Source organism: Glycine soja, chromosome 10 (genome assembly GCF_004193775.1).
Source record: "Glycine soja cultivar W05 chromosome 10, ASM419377v2, whole genome shotgun sequence".
Lineage (NCBI taxonomy): Eukaryota > Viridiplantae > Streptophyta > Magnoliopsida > Fabales > Fabaceae > Glycine > Glycine soja.
In genome coordinates this window covers 32,999,360-33,021,327 of record NC_041011.1, presented here as the reverse complement: position 1 = coordinate 33,021,327, position 21,968 = coordinate 32,999,360, and the positions used below count along the sequence as shown (strand labels likewise).

The following is a 21,968-nucleotide window of genomic DNA, read 5'->3' as shown; positions in this document are numbered from 1 at the left end:
CATATATATAAGTAATATCTCACAAGTCACAAAGACACAAACATTTCCCAAACCCTAAAACGTCGCATCAAACATTTAGACTTCGTTCCTTGACTTCCTTCTTCACCTTTATTCCTTCTTCACTGCTTCGTTCCTTTTTCACTTCTTCATCGTTCCTTCTTCACTGTTCGTTTCAGTCATGAACTCGTGGAAGCCTTCGTTGCACTTTTTTCTTCTTCGAGTCGCACCGTGCATTTCTGGGTTTCGCAACTTCGAATTGTTCTTCCTCTATTGTATGTTCTTCCTCTGTTTTATTTATTTATTTATTTCTGTTGTATTTTCAATTCTTTGTTTGGTTTCTAACTTATTGTGATGTTTTGGTTTGCCTGATTCATTGAGTTTAAAATCTGTAATCTAGCAATAAGAGTTAGATTTGCGCATTTACAATTTTACATGACTCATATTTGTAAATTTTGTTACTTGTTTATTGTACAAAAAATGGGTACGCCTATTGATCCATCCGTTAATAGTATTGCTCCATTAGAAACACAAGTTGCTAATGACGCACAAAGCAATTTGGTGGAAGAAGCAGAAAATTCTCCAAATATAGAAGAAGTTGAAGATGTTGAAAGAAGTCCAAATAAAAGAGGATTAACTTCTGCTGCTTGACCCACTTCAAAAGAAAGAAAATAGAGGGAAAATGGAAAGCTATATGTAAATATTGTCAAACGAAACTTGGTGATGATACAAGATCAGGCATTTGCACGACCACATTAGAACATGTAAGCTTCGAACAGTGAGGGGTCCAAAGCAATCAATACTAAAAACTCTTGAACAATCATCATCTTCAGTAGGAGATAGAGGCGAATCTATTTTAGTTGGAAATTATACCTTTAATCAAGATGCTGCTAGGATGGAATTGACAAAGATGATTGCATTGCATGAATACCCTCTTGCTATGGTTGATCACATTGGGTTTCGAAGGTTTTGTATGTTGTCCAACCTTTGTTCAAAGTAATATTCCGTAATACATTGAAGTTGAATATACCAAAGTTCCTTGAGAGTGAAAGGGCCAAAACTATGAAGTTAATTCAAAAAAATTCAAGTCGCATAGCTATAACAACGGACATGTGGACTGCATCGAATCAAAACAAAGGCTATATGACTATTACAACCCATTTCATTGATAACAATTGGAATTTGCAAAGTCGGCTTATGAGGTAAATAATCATTCACTTGGAAGTTTTATGATTTTAATTTTATATAATTGGTAATATGTGTAGTTATAGTAACATGTATTCATAGAACTTGATTTTGAGATGAATAATTATTTTATTTTAGGTTTATGTATGTTCCTACACCACATACTGCTGAAGTTCTTGCAGAGATTATAATTGAACATTTTTTTAATGGAATCTAGATAGAAAGGTATCTACAATAACTATTGATAATTGTAGTACTAATGATGCAATGATTCCTAAAATTCTTAGCAAGTTTGGACGTAGTTCATTTATTTTGGGAGGGACTTACTTCCATATGCGGTGTTGTGCCCATATTTTAAACTTGATTGTGAAGGATGGAATGTCAATTATCCATGATTCCACTGAGAAGATTAGGGATAGTGTTTCCTTTTGGGTTGGAACACCTAAGAGGGAAGAAAAATTTATTAAGGCTTGTGAATAATTGGAAATTCCTTATTCAAAGAAACTTAGGATGGATTGTAGAACTAGATGGAATTCAACTTATTTAATGTTTGTTTCTGCATTGCCATATCTTGAAGTTTTCAAGCGTTTGAGTCAATGAGAGCCCCAATATAAGTCATTGCCAAATGATGATGATTGGAAAATGGCAACTGAAATTTGTGAGAAGTTAGAAATCTTTTTTAAAGTTACTGAGTTATTTTTGGGTACACAATATCCAACTTCAAATGTTTATTTTCCAAAAGTGTGTGAAATTCGATTGGCTTTGAATGAATGTATTTTTTCTTCTAATAACACCATTCAAGGTATGACTGACAGTATGATTCCCAAGTTTGAGAAGTATTGAGTCATGATCAATGGAGTGATGGCAAGAGGGGTTATTTTGGACCCTAGGTTGAAAATGAAGTTGCTAAATTATTTTTTCCCTCTCATGTATGGAAGTGAAAGCACAAATCAATTGAATAGGGTGACAAAATTATTAGAAGATTTGGTTTTTGAATATCAATCTAGGGAAAAGATGACTACTTCTATTTCCACTTCATCTTCAATAGTGTCTGGTTTGGATAATAATGGTGGAAAGGTTGATTGGAGTTCTGACTTTTAAAATATGTTCAAGAAACTTCTTCTGGTAATTGTGTTAAATCTAAATTGGATTTATACTTGGAGGAGTTTGTATTGTTTAATCAATCAAATATTAGTAACTTTGACATTTTGGGATATTGGAAAAACATTGGAGTCAAGTATCCTACTTTGCAAAGGATTGCTAAAGACTTTCTAGCTATTCCTATCTCAACGGTTGCTTCAGAGTCTGCATTTAGCATTGGTGGACAATTTTTGACTCCACATCGTAGCAAATTAAATGAAGACACTGTTGAGGCATTAATGTGCTCTCAAGATTAGCTACAAAATGAGATTGAAGGTAATAAATTTAATTTTACGTGTAAATTTTTCTTCTAAGCAATTAATTTATTTTAATGATTGCATAATGGTGTCATTAGGTTCCTTAAAATCAAAGATGAAATTTTGCTCAATAGTTGACGATGTAGACACAACAACGCCAACGGTATGAAAATTTTATTATATTAATTCATGACTTTTTATATTTTCTAAACACATACTTACATGTTTTTCATCGTGTAAGTTTGATGTTGAAGATGTTTCATTGCACTTGGATGAAAGTATGAAGACTTGATTCAATATGATGATGTTAATTTATTGTATGAAGACTTGTAATGTTATGCTAGCTTTATTATTTTTTATTGTGTAATACTGTAACATTAATGTGTACTTGAATATTTCTTGGATGCTTTTATACTTGTGTGATTTTATTACTATTATTATTGATTTATTTTGGTATTTTTAGTCATGTTTTAAACTTAAAATTAAAACTTAAATTTATTATTGTTGAAAAATTGAGATAAAATAAAAAAATAATAATATTTTTATAATTTTTGACATTTTTTAATGTAAAATGGGGACAGGACAAAAAATACCCCCACCAAGATAATGGGGATAGAGAGCAAGGTAAAGTCTGGGGATAGAGAGCGGGGGACTACTCCCCGACCCCGCCCCGTGTGGGTGTCATGCCTACTCTTTATTTAATTTTTGTGGTGATTATGTAGGTGTAGCTTTTAACCACGTGTGTTTTCCTATAAATGCATGTACTCTTGTAAAATCATCTTATTCAATTAATCAATATTCTATGGCAATTCTCAACTTGGAATTTATGAGGTCTAACCACCTCAAGTGAGTGTTACATGTATCTACTCTCAAAAATCTAACAAACTCTATCAGCTATTTCTCTAAAGTAAGAACACAGATTTTCCTCTTCCTTTTATTTATATTTTCAAAATGAATCCCCTAATCTTGATATTATAAATAAGTCCATGTAACCAACAAAATTTTTAAATTAATCTATGTAACCAATAATATGTTCACCATCTAAACATTGTAACAGATATTAAGTTATTACTTGAGCTTTTTTTTTTGTTGCAGTATAACCTCTTATCATATTATCAAACCTAATAGTGTCTTTCAACAAATTTTTAAAATAAAAATTTTCCTGAAAGTAAAAATTGTGTTTTCAGTTTTACAAAACACATCTAACACTTTGATCCAAGTAACAAAAAGTTCAACCCCCTTCAAATAAGATTTTGAATTCATATAAATAAATAAATAAAAACTTTGTTCCATAAAGGTGGATTCGTCTGACTAGCTCAAATTACTTAAAAGTCCAGAGTGATTTCTAGAGGGGGGGGGCTACCACCTGTATGACTATGAGATAACAGCATCATCATCATTGACTCCATTAACAATATAATGTACATCGTCCTCGTACTCGTCTTCATCATCAATTTGAAGATCTGCAGTTTGTGTTTCACCACTATTGACATCAAGAGCATTATGTGAGGTCCAATCAGGAGGAAAGGTCTTTTGTAGGGCTTCTGTTAGTTCCCCTCCAGTCCTCTCAATCTTGCGTAAACATCTTGACCAGTGAACCGCAGTTCCCATGTCGACAGTCATCTCAGACTCTATCATCTCTCTACATACAGACAAGAGACCACTGTAAACGTAAGATTGAGCAAAAGTGGCTCTTGATAGCAAAGATGTCATAAGACAATGGTACGCTGCTTTGTCTGGTTTCAATTCAGCTAGCTTCATCTCTTCAAAGCAACTCAAAGCCTTCTCTGGCATAGAAGCACGCGCCCAACCATTTATTAGAGTGGTGTAGGTTTTGAGGTTAGGTTTTATACCAAATGCTTCCATTTCTTGGATAATCTCTGTTGCTTTCTGCCAGGAAGAAGAAAAACTGGTTAACAATGATATAAATAAACAGAAAGAAAAGAAATGAGACTAAATAACATGCAAGGATTTTGCACGCAATACATTGTTATGCAAAATGACGATGAAGATGAGCCAAATGGGACGTTTATACCCTTACTTTTTAGTCCACTATAAGTAACCACAAACTTAATAATAAATTATATTTCTCAACAGACAACAGCCATCATACCTGCATATCCCCAGCTTTGCAACAGGCATTTACAAAAGAAGTGTAGGTATGGATGTCTGGTAGAACTCCTTCTTTTCTCATTTGTTGCATCAAGTCTGCAGCCTCCCAAACATCACCTCTACGAGCCCAACTAATAAATAAAACTAGGTTACTAACATATAAAGCAGGTTGTGAAGTCATCAATAGACAAAAATGTTAAAGCATCCAAGCATGTACACATGGAAAAAAAAAGTTAAAAAAATAGATAATGCCATCATTCAAGAATATATATATATATATATATATATATATATATATATATATTTATAAGCAAGTGAAAAGTTCAAGTTTGATTGTCAGATCAGATGTAATTTAATCTTACCCATCAATTAGTATGTTATAGACAAAAGTGTTTCTTGGAATATTTTTTGCACTCATTTCTTTTGTGACTGCAAGGGCACTCTGCATTCTGCCTGACTTGCAACATGACTTCAATAACGCTTCGTAAGTATAGACATCAATCTCCAGGCCCTCATTCCTCAACACTGAAAAGTACTGAAAGGCCTTTTCAGTGTCACCCAGTGAAGCATAACCTTGCATAAGAGTTGTATATGTATGCTCATTTGGTCCAACACCTGCCACATTCATTTCATCCAATATTGCTACAGCCTTGGCCATCTACAAGAAAAATAACATTATTTAAGAATGTACGAAAAGCTAACGATGCATGCACTAAAACAATAAAACTAACAGAAACATCCCTCTGTATATCTAACAGTTTGTAATTCAATCATACTAAACCAGAGTTAAACCAAAAAGATAATTAGGGCTTTGATAGGATGGGTTTTTATTTTATCTGCAATGTAAATAAATCTTGGTAGTGTCAAATATCAAAGAAGACAGAATAGCTGCTGAGAAGATGACATGAAACTCAGACATTGCACTTAGGGTCCTGTAGGCATCACAACTAGGGTTGGATTGAACCACATCTCAAAGAGAGCAATTTGTTTGTGGTAAAACTAACCAATCAAATATCAAAAGACAATTAGGATCCGATTTTTTAACAAAACCAATTAATATTCCTGTAGCTAGTCCTGATTGAATTAGGAAAATCTTTAACATTGAGACTTTTTAGTTTATACTACTACTAAATGCACACTGAAACAAACTGAACTAAATAACTAGAGCATAAAACATAGTTACCGAATTTAGCATTTTTCATCATCAATGGTTAGCCTTTATTTTAATGTTTCTCCAATTCTTTCAAGAATGCAACACTGTTGAAAGTTTATAACAGTAAGAAGCAACAGAAGCTAGCAGTGCATGCCACGGTTGTGCCAATTTTAACTTGAGAGTAATCAATTAATTTAAAAACTTTAAGAAAATCAGGTGTATTTAATTCACTTCTAGAATACATATGTATATTTTTTTTTTTTGGAAGGCACAAAATATATATATTATTAATAATCTGATCAAAGTAGTACAAGTGGTACTGAAAAACAGATATACAAGCACCTCTGGTGCTGCCCTCCAAAAAACCCCATGCTAACCCAATAAAAAGGCAAGCCGACTTAGATTAACCAAAGGATTCCGATATATTGGAAGAGCAGTGGTTAAAACTAATATCGAAGCCTTTCTCTTTAGATTTAAGCCAAGACCAAAGAAGGTACAAGGCCTCATCCATGACTTTATATGGATCAAAAGGTTTTTCTTGAAAAATCAAAAGATTCCTGTGTTGCCATATAGTACTAGTTAGGGCAACCCACCAAGCCCTCCATCTACTCTGATTTATGTTTGCCCCAAAACCATCACAAAATTGAGCAAAATGATTTAATGGGGAGGCGGAAAGAGGTCCTACAGCCTTGATCCATCCCATTGATTCCCACCACAGCTTTGTTGTCCTTTCACAATTAAAAAAGAGGTGCCCCACTTCCTCCTGCCCTTGGCCACATAGAGGGCACTCAGCATCTTGAATATCCACATTTCTCCTTAAAAGATTCCTTTTAGTGGGGAGCCTGTCTTTAAGAAGTCTCCAAATGAAAATTGCTGCCCTTGGGGGTATGTTCAGATTCCATATTAGCTTGGAAATGCCTGCTTGTGAACCAGAATCATTTGACTTCAGCATTAGACTGTAAGCTGACTTGGTGGAGTAAACTCCATTAGGTTCAGCTTTCCATACCATAATATCCTTTACATGTCTCTGAATGCATATGGAAGTGATGTCTTCCATAAAACTCACTGCCAAATCAAGTTCATGATCAAATAGATTTCTCCTCCACTTCAAATCCCATCTCCAATTATTCTGATCGAAATTACCCATCATGGAAATAAGGCTGTGTTGCTGACTGCTTATGTTGAAGAGTTGATTATATTGCTGTTTGAGAGTGCTTTCCCCTACCCATCTGTCAGTCCAGAAATTAATTCTATCACCACAACCTATCTTCCAAACCATATTTTGATGAAATGTGCTGTGCTGAGACTGGTGATAAATCTTTCTCAGATCTTTCCACCAGTTGGAAAAACCTCTTTTTTCTCTTCCAAGCTGGAACTCTTTCCATCCACCGTATTTGGAGTTAATAATTCTGGCCCATAGCTGTTGCTGGTCAGAAGCCAAAGCCCAAATCCATTTGCCCAGCAGAGCTTCATTGAATGTAGCAATATCTTTAATCCCTAGTCCCCCTTCAGCCTTAGGAAGACAGACCTCTTCCCATTTGACCCACGGTATTTTCTTATGCTCCATATCTCCACCCCACAGAAAATTCCTTTGGAGAGTCACCAATCTATGAACCACCTTTTGAGGTATCTTGAAGAAAGAAAGCAGATAAATTGGTAATGCGTTGAGAACAGAATTTATAAGAGTCACCTTCCCTGCCATAGATATGTTCTTTTGGGCCCATTTGGATAGCTTTGATTGACATTTGTTGATCAGAGGCTCCCATACCAGTGCACTTGATGGTTTAGCCCCAATTGGAATACCTAGATAAGAGAAAGGGGTTTCTATTTGCCTGCAGTTCAGAAGCTGAGCTGCCTCATTTGTCCAGCTAACCATCCCTCCAAATATCCCAAACTGACTTTTGGCATAGTTGATCTTTAACCCATAAGCCAACTCAAAGGCTCTCAGCATGGCCTTCAAAACTAGAACATTCTCCCAATGGGCTTCTCCCACAAAAACCGTGTCATCAGCATATTGTAAAATGTTAATGGGCTCCTTTTTCTTTCCAACCAAGTAGCTTCTATACAGATTTTTCTGCACTGCCTCCCGCATCAAACCTGTGATGCCTTCTCCTATTATGTTGAAAAGCAAAGGGGCTAAAGGATCTCCTTGCCTCAAGCCCCTGGAAGGGACAAACTCCTTTGTGGGACTGCCATTGACTAAGACTGATATGGTTGCTGTTGTGAGACAAGCAGAAATCCATTGTCTCCACTTTGGGCAGAAACCCATTCTCTGCAACATATAGTCTAGAAACGACCATGAGACTGAATCGTAAGCTTTTTCGAAGTCCACCTTGAAGATCATCACTGGCTTCCTATATCTGCAAGCTTCCTCTATCACCTCATTAAGGATTAAAACCCCATGCAGGATGTGTCGATCTTTAATAAAAGCTGTCTGTCTCTCATCAATGAGAGCAGATATAACAAGCCTCAATCTATTTGCTAGCAACTTGGCTATGACCTTGTACATACAAACAATCAAGGAAATTGGTCTGTAATCATCAAAAGACTGAGGGTGATGAATTTTGGAAATTAGAGCTAGGAAAGAAGCATTGCTGCCCCTAGGGAAGCAGCCATGAACATGAAACTCATTCACGAATCTGCTGAAGTCAGCTTTTACCACCTCCCAAAATTCTTTTAAGAAATTGAAATTAAATCCGTCCGGTCCAGGGCATTTTTCCCCACCACAACTCCACACTGCCTCTTTGATTTCCTGGTCTGAGAAAGGAGCAGACATAATATCCCTCTGCCTCTGATTGATAGATGGAAATTGAACTCCATCAAGGGTAGGTCTGAACTTATGCATTTCAGAAAATCTATTTTGGAAATAACTCACAGCTTCATTCTTGACTACAATAGGATCCTGAACCCATACATCACCAATGAGAATTCCTTGCATACTATTATAGTTTCTTCTGAAATTTATGGCTTTATGGAAATAAGCAGAATTGCAGTCCCCTTGTTTCAACCATTTTTCTCTAGATTTCTGTCTTAAGAGGGATTCAAAAGCATTTGAGGCCTCCCATAGTTGCTGTTGTAACTCTCTCCTGTTCCTGATATCTTCCTCGGATAGATTTCTAAAGGAAGCAATGTCTTCCACTTCATTGAGCTTTTGCTGGATTTTCTGAATTCCTTTATCATTAATGAAACCATATTCTTTACTCCACTGCCTAATGACCTCCTTTAGATGCCTCAGCTTGTTTTTTAACACAATACCCCCCCAACCCCCCTGCTGAGCATTACACCAAGTCTCCTTCACTAGTTTATGATACCCTTTCTGATTAATCCACCAATCAGCAACCTTAAATGGCTTAGGACCCCAATCCACCATCTTGGTCTGCAGAATAGTTGGGCAGTGATCAGAAAGGTCCCTTGGAAGGACATGTTGGCAGCTATCAGGCCAGGTAGATAACCACTGGTCAGAAACCAGGAACCTATCAAGCCTACTCTTCACACTACCATTGGGTCTGATCCATGTGAAGGTACTCCCAGCACTCTTAACCTCCTGAATCTCCATATCCTGGATCCATTGGTTAAAATCTGAAATACCCATGTGATCTGGAACACTTTGGGAGGAACTAAGTCTTTCTTGCTGACTTCTAATGCTGTTAAAGTCTCCCAAAAAACACCAAACTCCAGGAGGATTAGAAGCTTTAAACTGTTTCAGGTTATCCCAAAGGGCTCTCTTCCCAACAGAATCGCAGGGTGCATAAATATTAACAAGAAATATCTTCTGATTGTTATGAAGCCAAGTTCCTTCAAGCATCAGGAAATTGCTGTCTTTCACCCTCCTTTCCACCTCAAAGAGAGAATTGTTCCATAAGCACAGTAACCCACCAGCAGCTTGAGTTGAAGGAACAAAGTCCCATGAAACATCTGCATCCCCCCAAAGAGACTGACAAATAACCTTAGTAAAACTCTCTTTTTTAGTTTCTTGAAAACACGCAATATCCACCTTAAATTTTGAAATGATCCGTCTAATGGCTGCCCATTTACACCCCCTCCCCATACCTCTTGAGTTGTAAGATAAAATAATCATATCTGCTGTTTATGAATACCCATCTTAGCTGCCATCTTATTGTCTCTGATGTCCATTTCCAACATACTCTCCTTTAACTTCATATCATCATCACCGTGGTTCAGGCCCAAAACCTTTACTAAAGCACACTGCCTTTCTAATAACTCTCCATTGTTTGACAACGTATTGTCTATATTTGTAACTGGGCGACACCACCTTTCTTCTAACATAGACCTTTGTGGCAGATATACTTGGGCCTATTTGCTTCTGGCCCAAAACTCCTACATCTTCCTTTGAAACATGTAAACCAGAATAAGCGTTGACCACGCCTTTGTTTTTTGCAGACCTGTCATACCCAGTCTCTTGAGCCTCCTCCAACGAACAAACCATCTTCTTGCCCCCCACTGGGTCTATGTCTAAGCTTTCCATATTTTCGTTAGGAATCTGACCCTTCTGCCTCTCGTCTGCATATATCTTTTTCTCTGCTGACTTTTCTATCTGCATGCAAGCCATTTTTTGCCTTTCATCCCTTGTAAGAAGACCATTACCACTCTGGGTAAGCCGACCGTTGTGGGGTTCGAAATCTGCACCAGAACAAGCGCCAACGAGGCTCTCTCCCTTGTTCACCATTGATTGGTCCACGTCCTCCGAAACGCTATCGGACCGGTCCAAAGTGGAGTGACCGAGGGCTTGTACCCAGTGGTCACAGCGAGCTTGAGATTGACGGATATCCTCCCAAAGATTGGAAGGCCCGCCGTTCACGTCTTCGGCACCACCGTCTGAGTCATCGGAGCCGTCACCGACAAAACAAGGAGTGTTTGGCAGAGTCGAAAGAGGGGATGGTGGGAACCAGCTATTATTCCGACAACACTTCGGAGGCGCCCCTATCCTGCTCAGGTCCTCCACCACCTTGAGATCAAAATCCTCCCCTTCGATGGTAGCCCGCACGTTCTCCTGAAAACCCAGACCCCGTTTGGTTCGCACGAGGATTCTAGCAACGTCCATCCTTTTCCGGTCCTCCACATATGCGTCAACCTCCACCATCTCACCAATATCCGTCAAGGCCGTCGCCATGTACTCCGGTTTCCACACAGCCGGCGGTAAACCCCATAGCAGGACCCAAGTGAGTCTGTGGTCAGGTTTAATGTCCGGTGACCATTTCTGGAGCTCCGATATTGGTGAAGATCCGTGCTTCCGCTCCTCGTTGATCATATGTTTCGCCTTAATGTCATCCAGGTATGGGAGAATCACCCAGTCATCCACCCAGTAACATGGTTGAACTTCATGTTCAAACGTCCACTTTAACTCCTCCTCCAATCTTTCGAACATACCTCTATTCTTCAATCTCCCGACCCATGCCCTTTGAAGCCATTCTTTGTCCTCTCTGGTTGGGCTTAAAACCATCTTTCTCTGTCTATCCCCTTTAATACCTTGAGCGTCTCCTATCACCATATAAGAACTTCCTTCCCCCGTTGTCGCTTCCTTAGCCACCTCCACGTAGGACCGTTGTCTACGGCCAAAGCCTGGTTCTTTCTTATAAGCGTGCTGCTTCCCTATGAGCTTCACCTGGGGTTTCCCCTCTTTCTGGATGTCTTCTTCATACAGGTTTGTTTGAAACATCTTTCCCCTGTCGAACTTTGGACTGTTGACAAACAATTTCATTCCGCCAATGAAAATATTGTTGTCCAGTTGCCGTTCCAGCCTCCTCTCGTCCACCACTTCTATGAACCTGACGAAGCCGAACCTGTGCCCCACCTTGTTTCTATATCTGGGAATAAAAACTTCCCTCACTCTACCCCATTTCTGGAAAAGCTTCCACAGATCACTCTCCCTTATCTCCTCCGGGAATCTTGAAAAGTAGAACGTCGTGACATGTTCCTTGTCTCTCCACGTCATATATCTATCTGGCTGTTGATCTCCCCTCATAGTTTGTCGACCTCCATTCTCCGACCCTTTCCTACTTCTCCTGTGAGATACCTTCACCCATTCTCCATGGTTGGTAGTATAGTCGGTGTTATCCTCGTGTTCAGTATTCCACTTCACTGCCACATTTCTATGGTGATCATATTCCACTACTCTGCTGCTTCTCCTTCCATCTCTGTTACGCAATTGTTCCTTGCTGTACCTTCCCCGTACATTGCTCCAACTCCTTGCACATCCTCGTCGTCCTCTCTCTAAGTGTCTCCCGCGGTTGCGCCTTGTGTGTCTCACTGTGTTGATCAAACGCTCCCCCCCTGTCTCTCATTCTCTCTCTGGCTCCTTTCTCTCTCTCTCTGTTTGTCTGTGTTTACCTCACTCAGTTTCTCTCTCTTTCTCTCTCTCGGTTTCTCTCTCATTTTCTCTCTCTATCATTTAATGGGTCAAATAAGATTTTGGTCCCCATAGAATTTCAGATTTCGGGTTTTAGTCCCTATAATTTTTTTTGCCTGAGCAACAAAAAGGCAAATATTTAACCCCATAGAGACTAATTATGAGCAATACAAATGAATGAGGGACTAAAAATGGGGGGTAAATTATAGGGATCAAAACCCAAAATTTGAAATTCTACAAGCATCAAAAACTTATTTAACCCTTATTTAATTTACTGAAATTTACTGTTTGGCCTCTGTTTCACCATTACTGAAGAGCAATTGATAAGAGGTGGGGCTTTTTGTATTTTTCTAGTTGAGGGTGGGGGGATGTTTGAAGAGGTAGGACTCCAGAGGGCAACTAGACAAGATAGATGACAGGTTTCTTGATTTTCTTTGGTTGCACTAGTCTGTTTTTTCTGATTTGTTGCATGCTAATGTATGCAACGTGTTTAAGGTCGCCAAAGCTATTGTGAACATAAATCTCTGAGATAAGGGAGTAACACATTATGATAAATGTTCTTTTGTTGTCATTAATTAAAAATTCTTGTTTACATCGTATTATTATCGAAGAGGGCATAAAAAACTATGGCAAATTAGAAATAATGATTATTAAGATTTGGTATTTTTGTGTGAAAGAAAAGAAAATAAGATCTTTGTTTTAGGTCTGAGCCAGTTGTAGATTTATAATAATACTTCCTTTTATTTTGAAAAAAGGAAGTGACATTTTTTTTTTGCATACACATAGATGGCTGCATGAAAATTTTTAATGCACACCTGTGAGTTCTGTGTTTATCTTTTTGTAATTTTAATTATAAGTAATTGTTCTTTGATTCATTTTGTTGTTATTATTTTTTCAGCCTGCTAGAAAAGAAATTAGCTCTTTAGATTCATTTGCACTTTTGAAAATCATATACATAAGCAAACAAAAGATAAGAGAAATAAGAACCAAGACATGTCATTTGTGTATTTTAATTACCAATTGTTTGTCAACCACAGATTACCTTACGCTTCTCAACAAGGCCAAGAATAAGAGCATTATATGTGTGTACAGTGGGAATGCAACCACTCCTCCTCATCATATCAAAGATCTCCAGGGCTCTCCTCATCTCCCCAGCTCTAGCAAAACCATGTATAATGGGCAAAAATGTGCGTGTAGTAGGTCTATACCGCTCCTTCTGCATTTGCTTCACCATACAAATGGCACGATCCATGTTACTCATCCCACAAAAAGCTGTTATAATGTTATTGTATAGTACTACATCAGGCTTCAAACCATCTTTAGTAAAGTCTTCAAAAACGGAGAATGCATTAGCCCAATCTTTCAACTTCAAGAATCCATTGATCAACATAGAGTACGTCTTCATGTTATGTTTTATGCCAGACATTTTCATCATTTTGCTAATCTGCAATGCTTTGGAAACTTTTCCTATCTGAAAAAGAAGACAAAACAGAGTGGTGTCAACAGGCCAGAATTACTGGTGGCACATACATTTGTTTGTCTTAGAATATGAATTTAAGCCTAACTCAACCCTAAAAGCTAGCTCATAGGGTGAGGGTTATCCACTACTTATATACTCTATCTTGACACTATCTCTAGCCGATGTGGGACTTGAGCTTTTCCCAATATACCCCCTCACACCCAACACTTTTGGGCTTGATGCGTGGATAATATGATGGATGACCCTTTTGATGGATCTAGGATAGGTTCTAATATCATCTTAGAATGTGAATTTGAACCTAACTCAATCCCAAAAGCTAACTCATGGGGTGAGGGTTATCCACCACTTATATACTCTTTCTTGGCACTCAAGCCGATGTGAGACTTGGGTTTTTTTCCAATAGTTTGTTTGACCAAAATTAATTTCCCCACATCCTAAAATTAAGGTAGCCAAAAGTAAGCATTAAGCAAGCAGTTTCAATAAAAGAAATAAATGAAGGAGCACATCATATAACAAGAAACAAGAGGCCTTTAGGATTAAATGAAAGAAAAATCAGTAACTCAATCTGCCTCTTATAACCTTGGGACATAAAGGACAGTTTATTAGCTGCAAATAAATAGTCTTTCAAATATTAATTTCATGTGTTTCTAAGGGAATTTGGTTCTGAATTTCAATACATTATCATTCAATCAAGAAAAGAATTCACAATAAAGAAAACTAATCATGCCCATAACAGAGTGCAAGGATCAAAAGTGAGGATTAAGAATTGATAACAGAGACTTATTTTTCTGAGGATGAGCAACTTTTTTTCAAATTGGCAGCAAAGACATTTGATGTTTAAATCTGAGAGCTCTTGTCAACTATTCAAACCCTCACCACGAGCCCAATCCTAGTGGCTTATTCCCTTTTTTTTTAGACTTGTTTATCATTCCTATATGCATTACTAAAGAAATCTATTGAACATTAACAACATCAGAAGTGCATAGTATGCAATTGTAGTTGAGGAAGGAGGATCAAATGGCACAGGTTCAAGAATTGACAAACTTATACCACCCTAACCTTTTATAGAATATAATCCTTGTCAGAACAACCATTGAATTGTAACTGTCCATCATCTTGATCTTTCACAATTTGAAAAAACATCAAATAATTCATATTTTCATATATTTGAAATTGATATTAATCTTAATACAAAGGATACTTAAATAATGTGAATTTATTGGTCTGATCTACATGATAGGAACTTCAATAGTATCTACTGAATGGGATAAATGAACAGGATAGCATATATGACCAAATTAATGTCACATGTGAAATATATCTTACCTTGGTGTAAAGATTAATAAGACAACCATAGCTGATAACTGAGGGAGAGAAACCACATTCCTTCATCAAAACAATTAAAAGTTAGTGTCATTCAATGTTGAGTGCAATAATCACAACAGTTTTAGATACCATATCCAAATAAATCAAGCTGACTATGAGAGTAATATAGCACATGCTAAATTAACAAAAAGGGAACAAATTTCAAACAAAAACAGAGATACTCAGGCTAACAACCAAAACGTAAAGAGAGATACTATATACTTTATGCATGAACTCTAGACTATAATAAACAATTGGAAATTACTTACCACCTTTTCTTTTAAAAAACTACAAATATTACAAAAATACTACTAATATCTGCAGAGTGAGAAAGATAAATTTCCTTTAAAAAAAAAGTTGGTAAAATGCAAAAATTAATCTCTCAAGAATTAGTTCAAAAACAGCTTGAATTGCCTCAGTCAAAAGCTAGCAGCTGGAAGAGAACAACACAACAAGCATCATAACTGAGCTAAACAGACAAATGTAGCCAAGACTACAGCAACCCATAGCCAAATAGACAACTGTAATACAAACAGTACAAGGCAGAGGAAAAGGAAATTCAAAAAAGTGGAAGAAGTGTTGCAAGTAGCAACCCACTCAGGAATAAGCTAATTCGTGGCAAAATAAATAAGATGAAGCAAAACAGAAGCAATGGAACAGGGCCATACAGACGAGAAAGGAAGTGTTATCGATGGCAGATGGCAGAACACAGTGGAAGGCCAAAATTCTGTCATATAACACGCCATTGTGGTCTACGGTGCCGCCATAGCAAGTCTCCCTTCAAAAATTGCCTATGGCGGTTGGCAAAAAAAAAACCGACATGGTGGCCATAGCTCCTCCGTTTAACCACACTGAAAGAAACCAAATAAGGGGACATGAGAAGACAAACACACTGCCAAACAGGGCAAACCAAGGTGGAAGAGTGGCTGAAATAACCAAGTGAAAGGTTGACGGACATGCAGATAATGGGGAGGTGAGATTATCTATATGGTTGCCAGCTAAGGTGGCTGAAGATGAGCCATGACACGCTGACATAAAAACCAGCTGGAGAGTGTGGACAATGCATGACTGGGAGATTTCTAGAGAGAGATCAGGTCCTAAAAGATCATTGATTGGATACTGCAAATGTTGAGAAACAGAGATGATAGCTGCAGTGCAAAGAAAATCATGTTGAGGATATGAACAAAACCACTGAAGCATTAATGTTAGCTTGAAAGATACGTGTAAGCAGTGGGTAGGAGGACCGTAGGAGCAAAGCTAGTGTACAGGCAAAAAGCACAGGACGGACTTTGCTCTTTGAAAGAGAATCCTACATACAATCTGGAATTTTTATGTTAGAAATTTATGTTTAAGTCCCCCTATGCTATTCGATGTTCGCATGGAGTGGGACATTTTCTTTTAAAAGATAAAATTGATGACAACACAATGAGCACATAGCATGCCAAAACTAGAAACTAGAAAGACTATAGTAATAGTGATGATGATGATAAAACTATGAACGAGCAATACCTTAAGTCTGTCAAACACAATCAAACATTTCTCTTCATTACCAATCATTGTATAACCATCCATCATGGTATGATATATGTCAATGGGAGCATCTATCCCTTGTACTTCCATCTCCCTCACCAAGGCTTCAGCTCGATCCATATTGCATGTTTGACTGTAAAATGCAACAGGATATCAAAAACAAGAAGAAAATTGAAAAGAAATGACAATTATTTGCACATTGACAAAAATTGGAAACTTACAAAAACAGAAATCTAGGTTACAATAATAGATAAAAACATTAACAGATTAACTATGTCAGTCAATAATTGAGTGGTTAATTTGTTTAAATTTTAACCTAATATTGATTTAATTAACAACTTGAGAGGAAATTTTTTTTGTCTTGGCAAACATTGATACTTATATTAATTTTTTATTTCCCAGCTAAACATTACACAAAGGAAAAAAGAAGGAAATGACACAAGTAAATTTGGAAGACAATTCTCCATTTAGTAATAATGATCTATCCAATACTTGCAACATATGACAAATAAAGGTCTTGAATCATATCATAGAAATAAAAATGAACCCTTAAAAGAAATATGAATGCTCACCAGTGCGCATAAATTATGCTCCCATAAGTGACAGCATTTAAAGATGGGAGCTTCTCTTTGGCCTCCTTAAACCAATGATCTGCAGCACTTCCAAAGCAACATCAAATAGTTATCTCCATGATACAAACTGATGCTTTACTCTTCACTCATTTATGAACTGGCCCTCAAATTATTTCCCAATATCAAAGATCAAAACTTTCACACCAGCACAGGGAAGAGAATAGAGAAATCGTGAGAGTGGGGTTATTTAAGTATGAAAAACCAGAAGTGAACAAACCAGCAAAACCAAATATTCAATTACTTTAGTAAGAGAAAAAAAAACAAAACCCAGCTATAGCAGTGCACTTTGCACTTTGGTGGTTGGGAGTTCAGAAGATCAATTGATCTCCAGTGACTGATGCAACTTTATTAGTTTATTTTCCATATTTTTATTAAAAAGGAGAATAGAAGAGCTAAATAAATGAGGTAGTTAATAATGGAATCTAACCTAGATAATTAATTTTTACAATAAAGTGTGCAGGTTTTTGGCTTCCTTATAAGCAGGAAAAATTGGCATTCCACTTCTAAAGTTCAGTGGCAATCAGTTGCTAGGATTCCATTCTGGCATTATCAGTTTTGAAATTTTTGTTTATTGTTTGGATTCAGGTTTTCTGTTAGACAATAAATACAAAGTATTTTCTTTTTATCTATATAACCCAAACATCTTCATTTCCAATTTTCTGCCGCAACCGTATGCTTTTCCAGAAAAACTGGTGTCAACTATCCTTTAAACTTAAAAGATTTACCCCAGTGCATTGAACTGGAAGTCTGGAACCAAAATGAAAGTCTACGCTAGCCGCATAAAAATCAATCTGGACACCTTTCAATTTTTCCCTTTGGCATGGTATCAAAGTTCTATAACCAAGTAGTACAAATTGAATCCTTGCTGGCTACATTCTTTATGAAATTATTATAAAAATTTTAAAAAAACAGCACAATTAAAGTGGGCATGTATATTAGCCAAACATCAATCCCAAGTTAATGGGATGAGTTAGAGACAGAAACCATTTGTATAGGTTCACTTAATAGCTTAATCTTTTGAGTTGGTATATGAACAAAAGAAAGAAAAAAAAAAAACTAACAAGTACAAACAATACTTCTAATAAAAGGATACAGTAACGGGGAATTTATCTGGTTTACTTACTCAGCCTTGCCCATTTTAGCGAATCCTCCCACAATTATACTGTATGTCACTATAGTCATTTCAATTCCCTCCTCCTTCATCTTTCTAACACAATGTAAAGCTTCTTCCATGTCTCTACCAACTGCATAAGCATGAATAAGACTGCAAACATTTAACATGTATTAATTATTAAAGTCAGAAGAAACAATAGTCATAGTGCTTTTTCTTTTTTCATAAAAGAGATTTAATTTTGAAGGAAAAAAAACTGTAAGATGGGGATAATATTCTCCTTAAACCAAAGAACAAAATAAAAATGGAAAAACAAAAAATACAGAATACCAAACAGAATCCCTAAAGAATGCTAAAAACCCTTGTATTGTGACAGTGTATGTGAGGAAGAATTGTAGGGGATCATAGTCCCAATTGGGCGAGAAAATTGGCACGACTTGGGGTAACTAACTGCCAGCACAACCAGTGGGAAAATTCTGTTGTAAGTTACAGAGAAGTGATATAAGTGGCTATAGAGAAATGTGATCTGATGTTGTTCCTATCTATCAGAATCCTTGAGTTAAACACCAAGGAGGAGAGAGAAAAATGAAAGAACAAGTTTAAAGAGGACTTCTTTTGAATGGTAAACATTTGAAAGAACAGAAACTCGACAGTTAAATATTTTTCCCCGATCAATAATATTCAACTTTACAAAGAAAAGTCAATTCATTCACATGTTCATCTCTGAAATGACAACACACACCAATCAGAATGTTGCCTTAGGTTAAAAGTAAAAACAATTTTAGCAGATGTTAAAATTATACCACACCTCTAATACAGATGATTTTGTATAAAGAACGTACCTACTGTACACATGTGAAGATGGCTCTATTCCTCTTGCTTGCATACTCTCAAATGTTTGGCGTGCATGATGCATATCCCCTCGTCGTGCATAATATTTAACCATCAAGCCATATTCTTTTCTAGCAGGCTGGAAAATTAATAACAACAAAATGAATCAAAGAACAATTACTTATTACTTATAATTAAAATTACAAAAGATAAACACAGAACTCTCAGGTGCGCATTAAAAATTTTCATTCAGCCATCTACGTGTATGCAAAAAAAGATGTCACTTCCTTTTTGCAAAATAAAAGGAAGTATTATCATAAATCTACCACTGGCTCTGACCTAAAACAAAGATCTTATTTTCTTCACACAAAAATACCAAAACTTAATAATCATTATTTCTAATTTGCCATAGTTTTTGATGCCCTCTTCAATAATAATACAATGTAAACAAGAATTTTTAACTAATGACAACAAAAGAACATTTATCATAATGTGTTACTCCCTTATCTCAGAGATTTATGTTCACAATAGCTTTGGCGACACATACTGCTGCATACATTAGCATGCAACAAATAAACTAGTGCAACCTAAGAAAATCGAGAAACCTGTCATCTATCTTGTCTAGTTGCCCTCTGGAGTCCTTTCTCTTCAAACGCCCCCCACCCTCAACTAGAAAAATAAAAAATCCCCAACTCTTATCCATTGCTCTTCAGTAATGGTGAAACAGAGGCCAAACAGTTCAAGTTTTCCACAAAACAACTTCTATGGCTTCAAATTTTCTCTTTAATTTCCAAACATCATATTTGTGCCCCCTCGTTTTAATGACTTATAGCAATGTCTCACCGATGTTGTTATTAAGGTAAAAACCAAAAATTAACTTCATTTCTTGTTTACAGAAGTATGTATTGGAAACAGTGAAAACTACTTTTCCTTATTTTATGCTTTCATTCACTGTTTTCTGATTAAACTTCAGAAAGCAAGAAATAAAATAAAACCAGAATTCAGAAAATAGAAAGAAAAAAAATCAAACCAAATGCCCTTCAATCATAAGCTTCCACTAGACAAGCTTCTCCATAACAACTTATAGGGGAAGAAAATAAGAAGGAAAACTAAAATTAGCTTTTCCATACGTTAAAATTAGCTTATGCATAAGATAATTTGTAAAAACTCTCTGATATTAGCTTTTCCAAAACCTGATTTTTAACTCATACATAAGCTAATTTGTAGAAACTCTCTCATATTAGCTTCTGCAAAATCTGATTTTTAACTTGTGCATAAGATAATTAGTAGAAAGCTTCTCCAAAATCCGATTTTTAACTTGTGCATAAGCTAATTTTAGCTAGTGACATATTTCATTTTTTTTCTTATTTTCTTCTAAGATTAGTAGTTAGAGAGAAGTTTATCCAACCAAACTCTAGCTTTACCGATCTCAGGTTCAAGTCCTGGGTACGCAGCTACATTAAATACTTGAAGGGAGAGTTTTGTCGCCCATAGTGGTCCTATCCGGCTCAAACAGGATTGCCTCCAGTAGAAGATACTCGTGGTGTAGACAAAAAAAAAAGACTCTACCTACTAACTACTTCTCTACTATATGAAAAACTACACAAGCAACCCTTCTAAACAGAGTAAAGAGTTAATAGAAGCAACAACTAATATAAGAATAGCATATAGAACAAGATAATGAACCTTCTTAATTCTCTCGAAGGCGGTCACAACGGCCTGCCAATTCTCTGGCTGGGTTTCCAGAACCTTCTGGAAGCTCTTCCTGGACCCGTCCCTCTCCTTGTGCCTCGTGGACGGGTACTCTCCCTTATCACCACCATTCCCTTGCAGCCAGCGCGCCCTCTCTTCACTCCTCTCCCGCATCTTCTTCCCGTCGTCGAGCTTCACTGTCAGCACCCTCCCATGGAACTCGACGCCGTCGAACTCCACCGCCCTCATCGCCGCCTTGTCCGCCTTCGTCTCGTCCCCCTCGCCGCCGTCGTAGATGACGAAGGCAAACCCCGCGCTCCGCTCCGTGTCGTGGTGGCCCTTGAACAGAATCACGCTACGTATGGGGCCGAACTGCCGGAAGAATTCCGCCACCTGCGGCTTCTTCACCCACGCCGGCAGGTTCCCCACGAAGATCTTCCCCGGCTGCCGGAAATCGAAATTCCGGGAATCAGAATCCGCGCCTTCACCGCCGCTCTCTTTTTTGGTTTCGGTGTCAATTTCCGGTGGTGGCGGTGGCGGTGGCGGAGGAGGAGGAGGAGGGGAGAGTTTGCTTGTGAGCCATAGCTTGTTAGCGAGAGGGTTTGAGGGAGGAGTTATTGGTGTGGCTTTGGGGGGTTTGGAGGGGCGGCGAGGGGTGGCAGCGCTGTTGGAGTCTGACGGTGGTTTGTGGGAGAAGGATACGGTGGTGGTGGCGGCAGAGGCGGAGGGAGGATGGTGTTTGGGGGAGAAAAGGGTGGTTTTGGTGGGAATGGATAAGTGCGAGGTGGAGAATGAGAGAGGTTCCATTGTTATTGGCGTTTGTCGTAGTAGCAGTATCCGAACCTCATACTCTATCCACTGGTAAGGAGGTAACTATGCTGTGAAAGATATGAACCTTAGGTAGGTGTAAGATATTTAGTAGTACATTTGTTCTTATAAAGTAACTAAATAAAGGGGTTTTCTTTCTTCTAATATACACAGTCTTGCTAAGGGTAGAGAGAGGAAGACTAGAGATTTGGATCAAGTAAAGTGTGTTAAGGATGAAGAAGGCAAAGTTTTAGTGCATGAAAAAGATATCAAGGAAAGGTGGAAGGCGTATTTCCACAACTTATTTAA

General features: G+C 37.4%; 1 protein-coding gene across 1 annotated transcript; it reads right to left on the bottom strand.

Moving 5' to 3' along the window:
• Nucleotides 1-3,721: 3,721 nt before the first annotated feature.
• On the bottom strand, nucleotides 3,722-21,767 carry LOC114369988 (pentatricopeptide repeat-containing protein At5g04810, chloroplastic-like). Its single transcript, XM_028327270.1, has 10 exons — nucleotides 20,847-21,767; nucleotides 19,172-19,299; nucleotides 18,342-18,482; nucleotides 17,159-17,245; nucleotides 16,566-16,719; nucleotides 15,018-15,077; nucleotides 13,254-13,682; nucleotides 5,054-5,349; nucleotides 4,693-4,822; nucleotides 3,722-4,469 (listed from the first exon to the last, which is right to left on the bottom strand). Exons 1-10 carry the CDS (start codon nucleotides 21,657-21,659, stop codon nucleotides 3,954-3,956), a joined length of 2,754 nt encoding a protein of 917 aa, XP_028183071.1. The 5' UTR covers nucleotides 21,660-21,767; the 3' UTR covers nucleotides 3,722-3,953.
• Nucleotides 21,768-21,968: the final 201 nt, after the last annotated feature.

Bases quoted from the DNA above. Each gene is read 5' to 3' on its own strand.
- LOC114369988 (XM_028327270.1), bottom strand. From the start codon at position 21,659: ATGGAACCTCTCTCATTCTCCACCTCGCACTTATCCATTCCCACCAAA. The intron at 15,078-16,565 runs GTATTGCTCGTT...GTTTTGATGAAG, and splicing joins TTGTGTTTGACAGACTTAAG to GAATGTGGTTTCTCTCCCTC. The intron at 13,683-15,017 runs GTAAGATATATT...CTTCTTTTTCAG, and splicing joins TTATTAATCTTTACACCAAG to ATAGGAAAAGTTTCCAAAGC.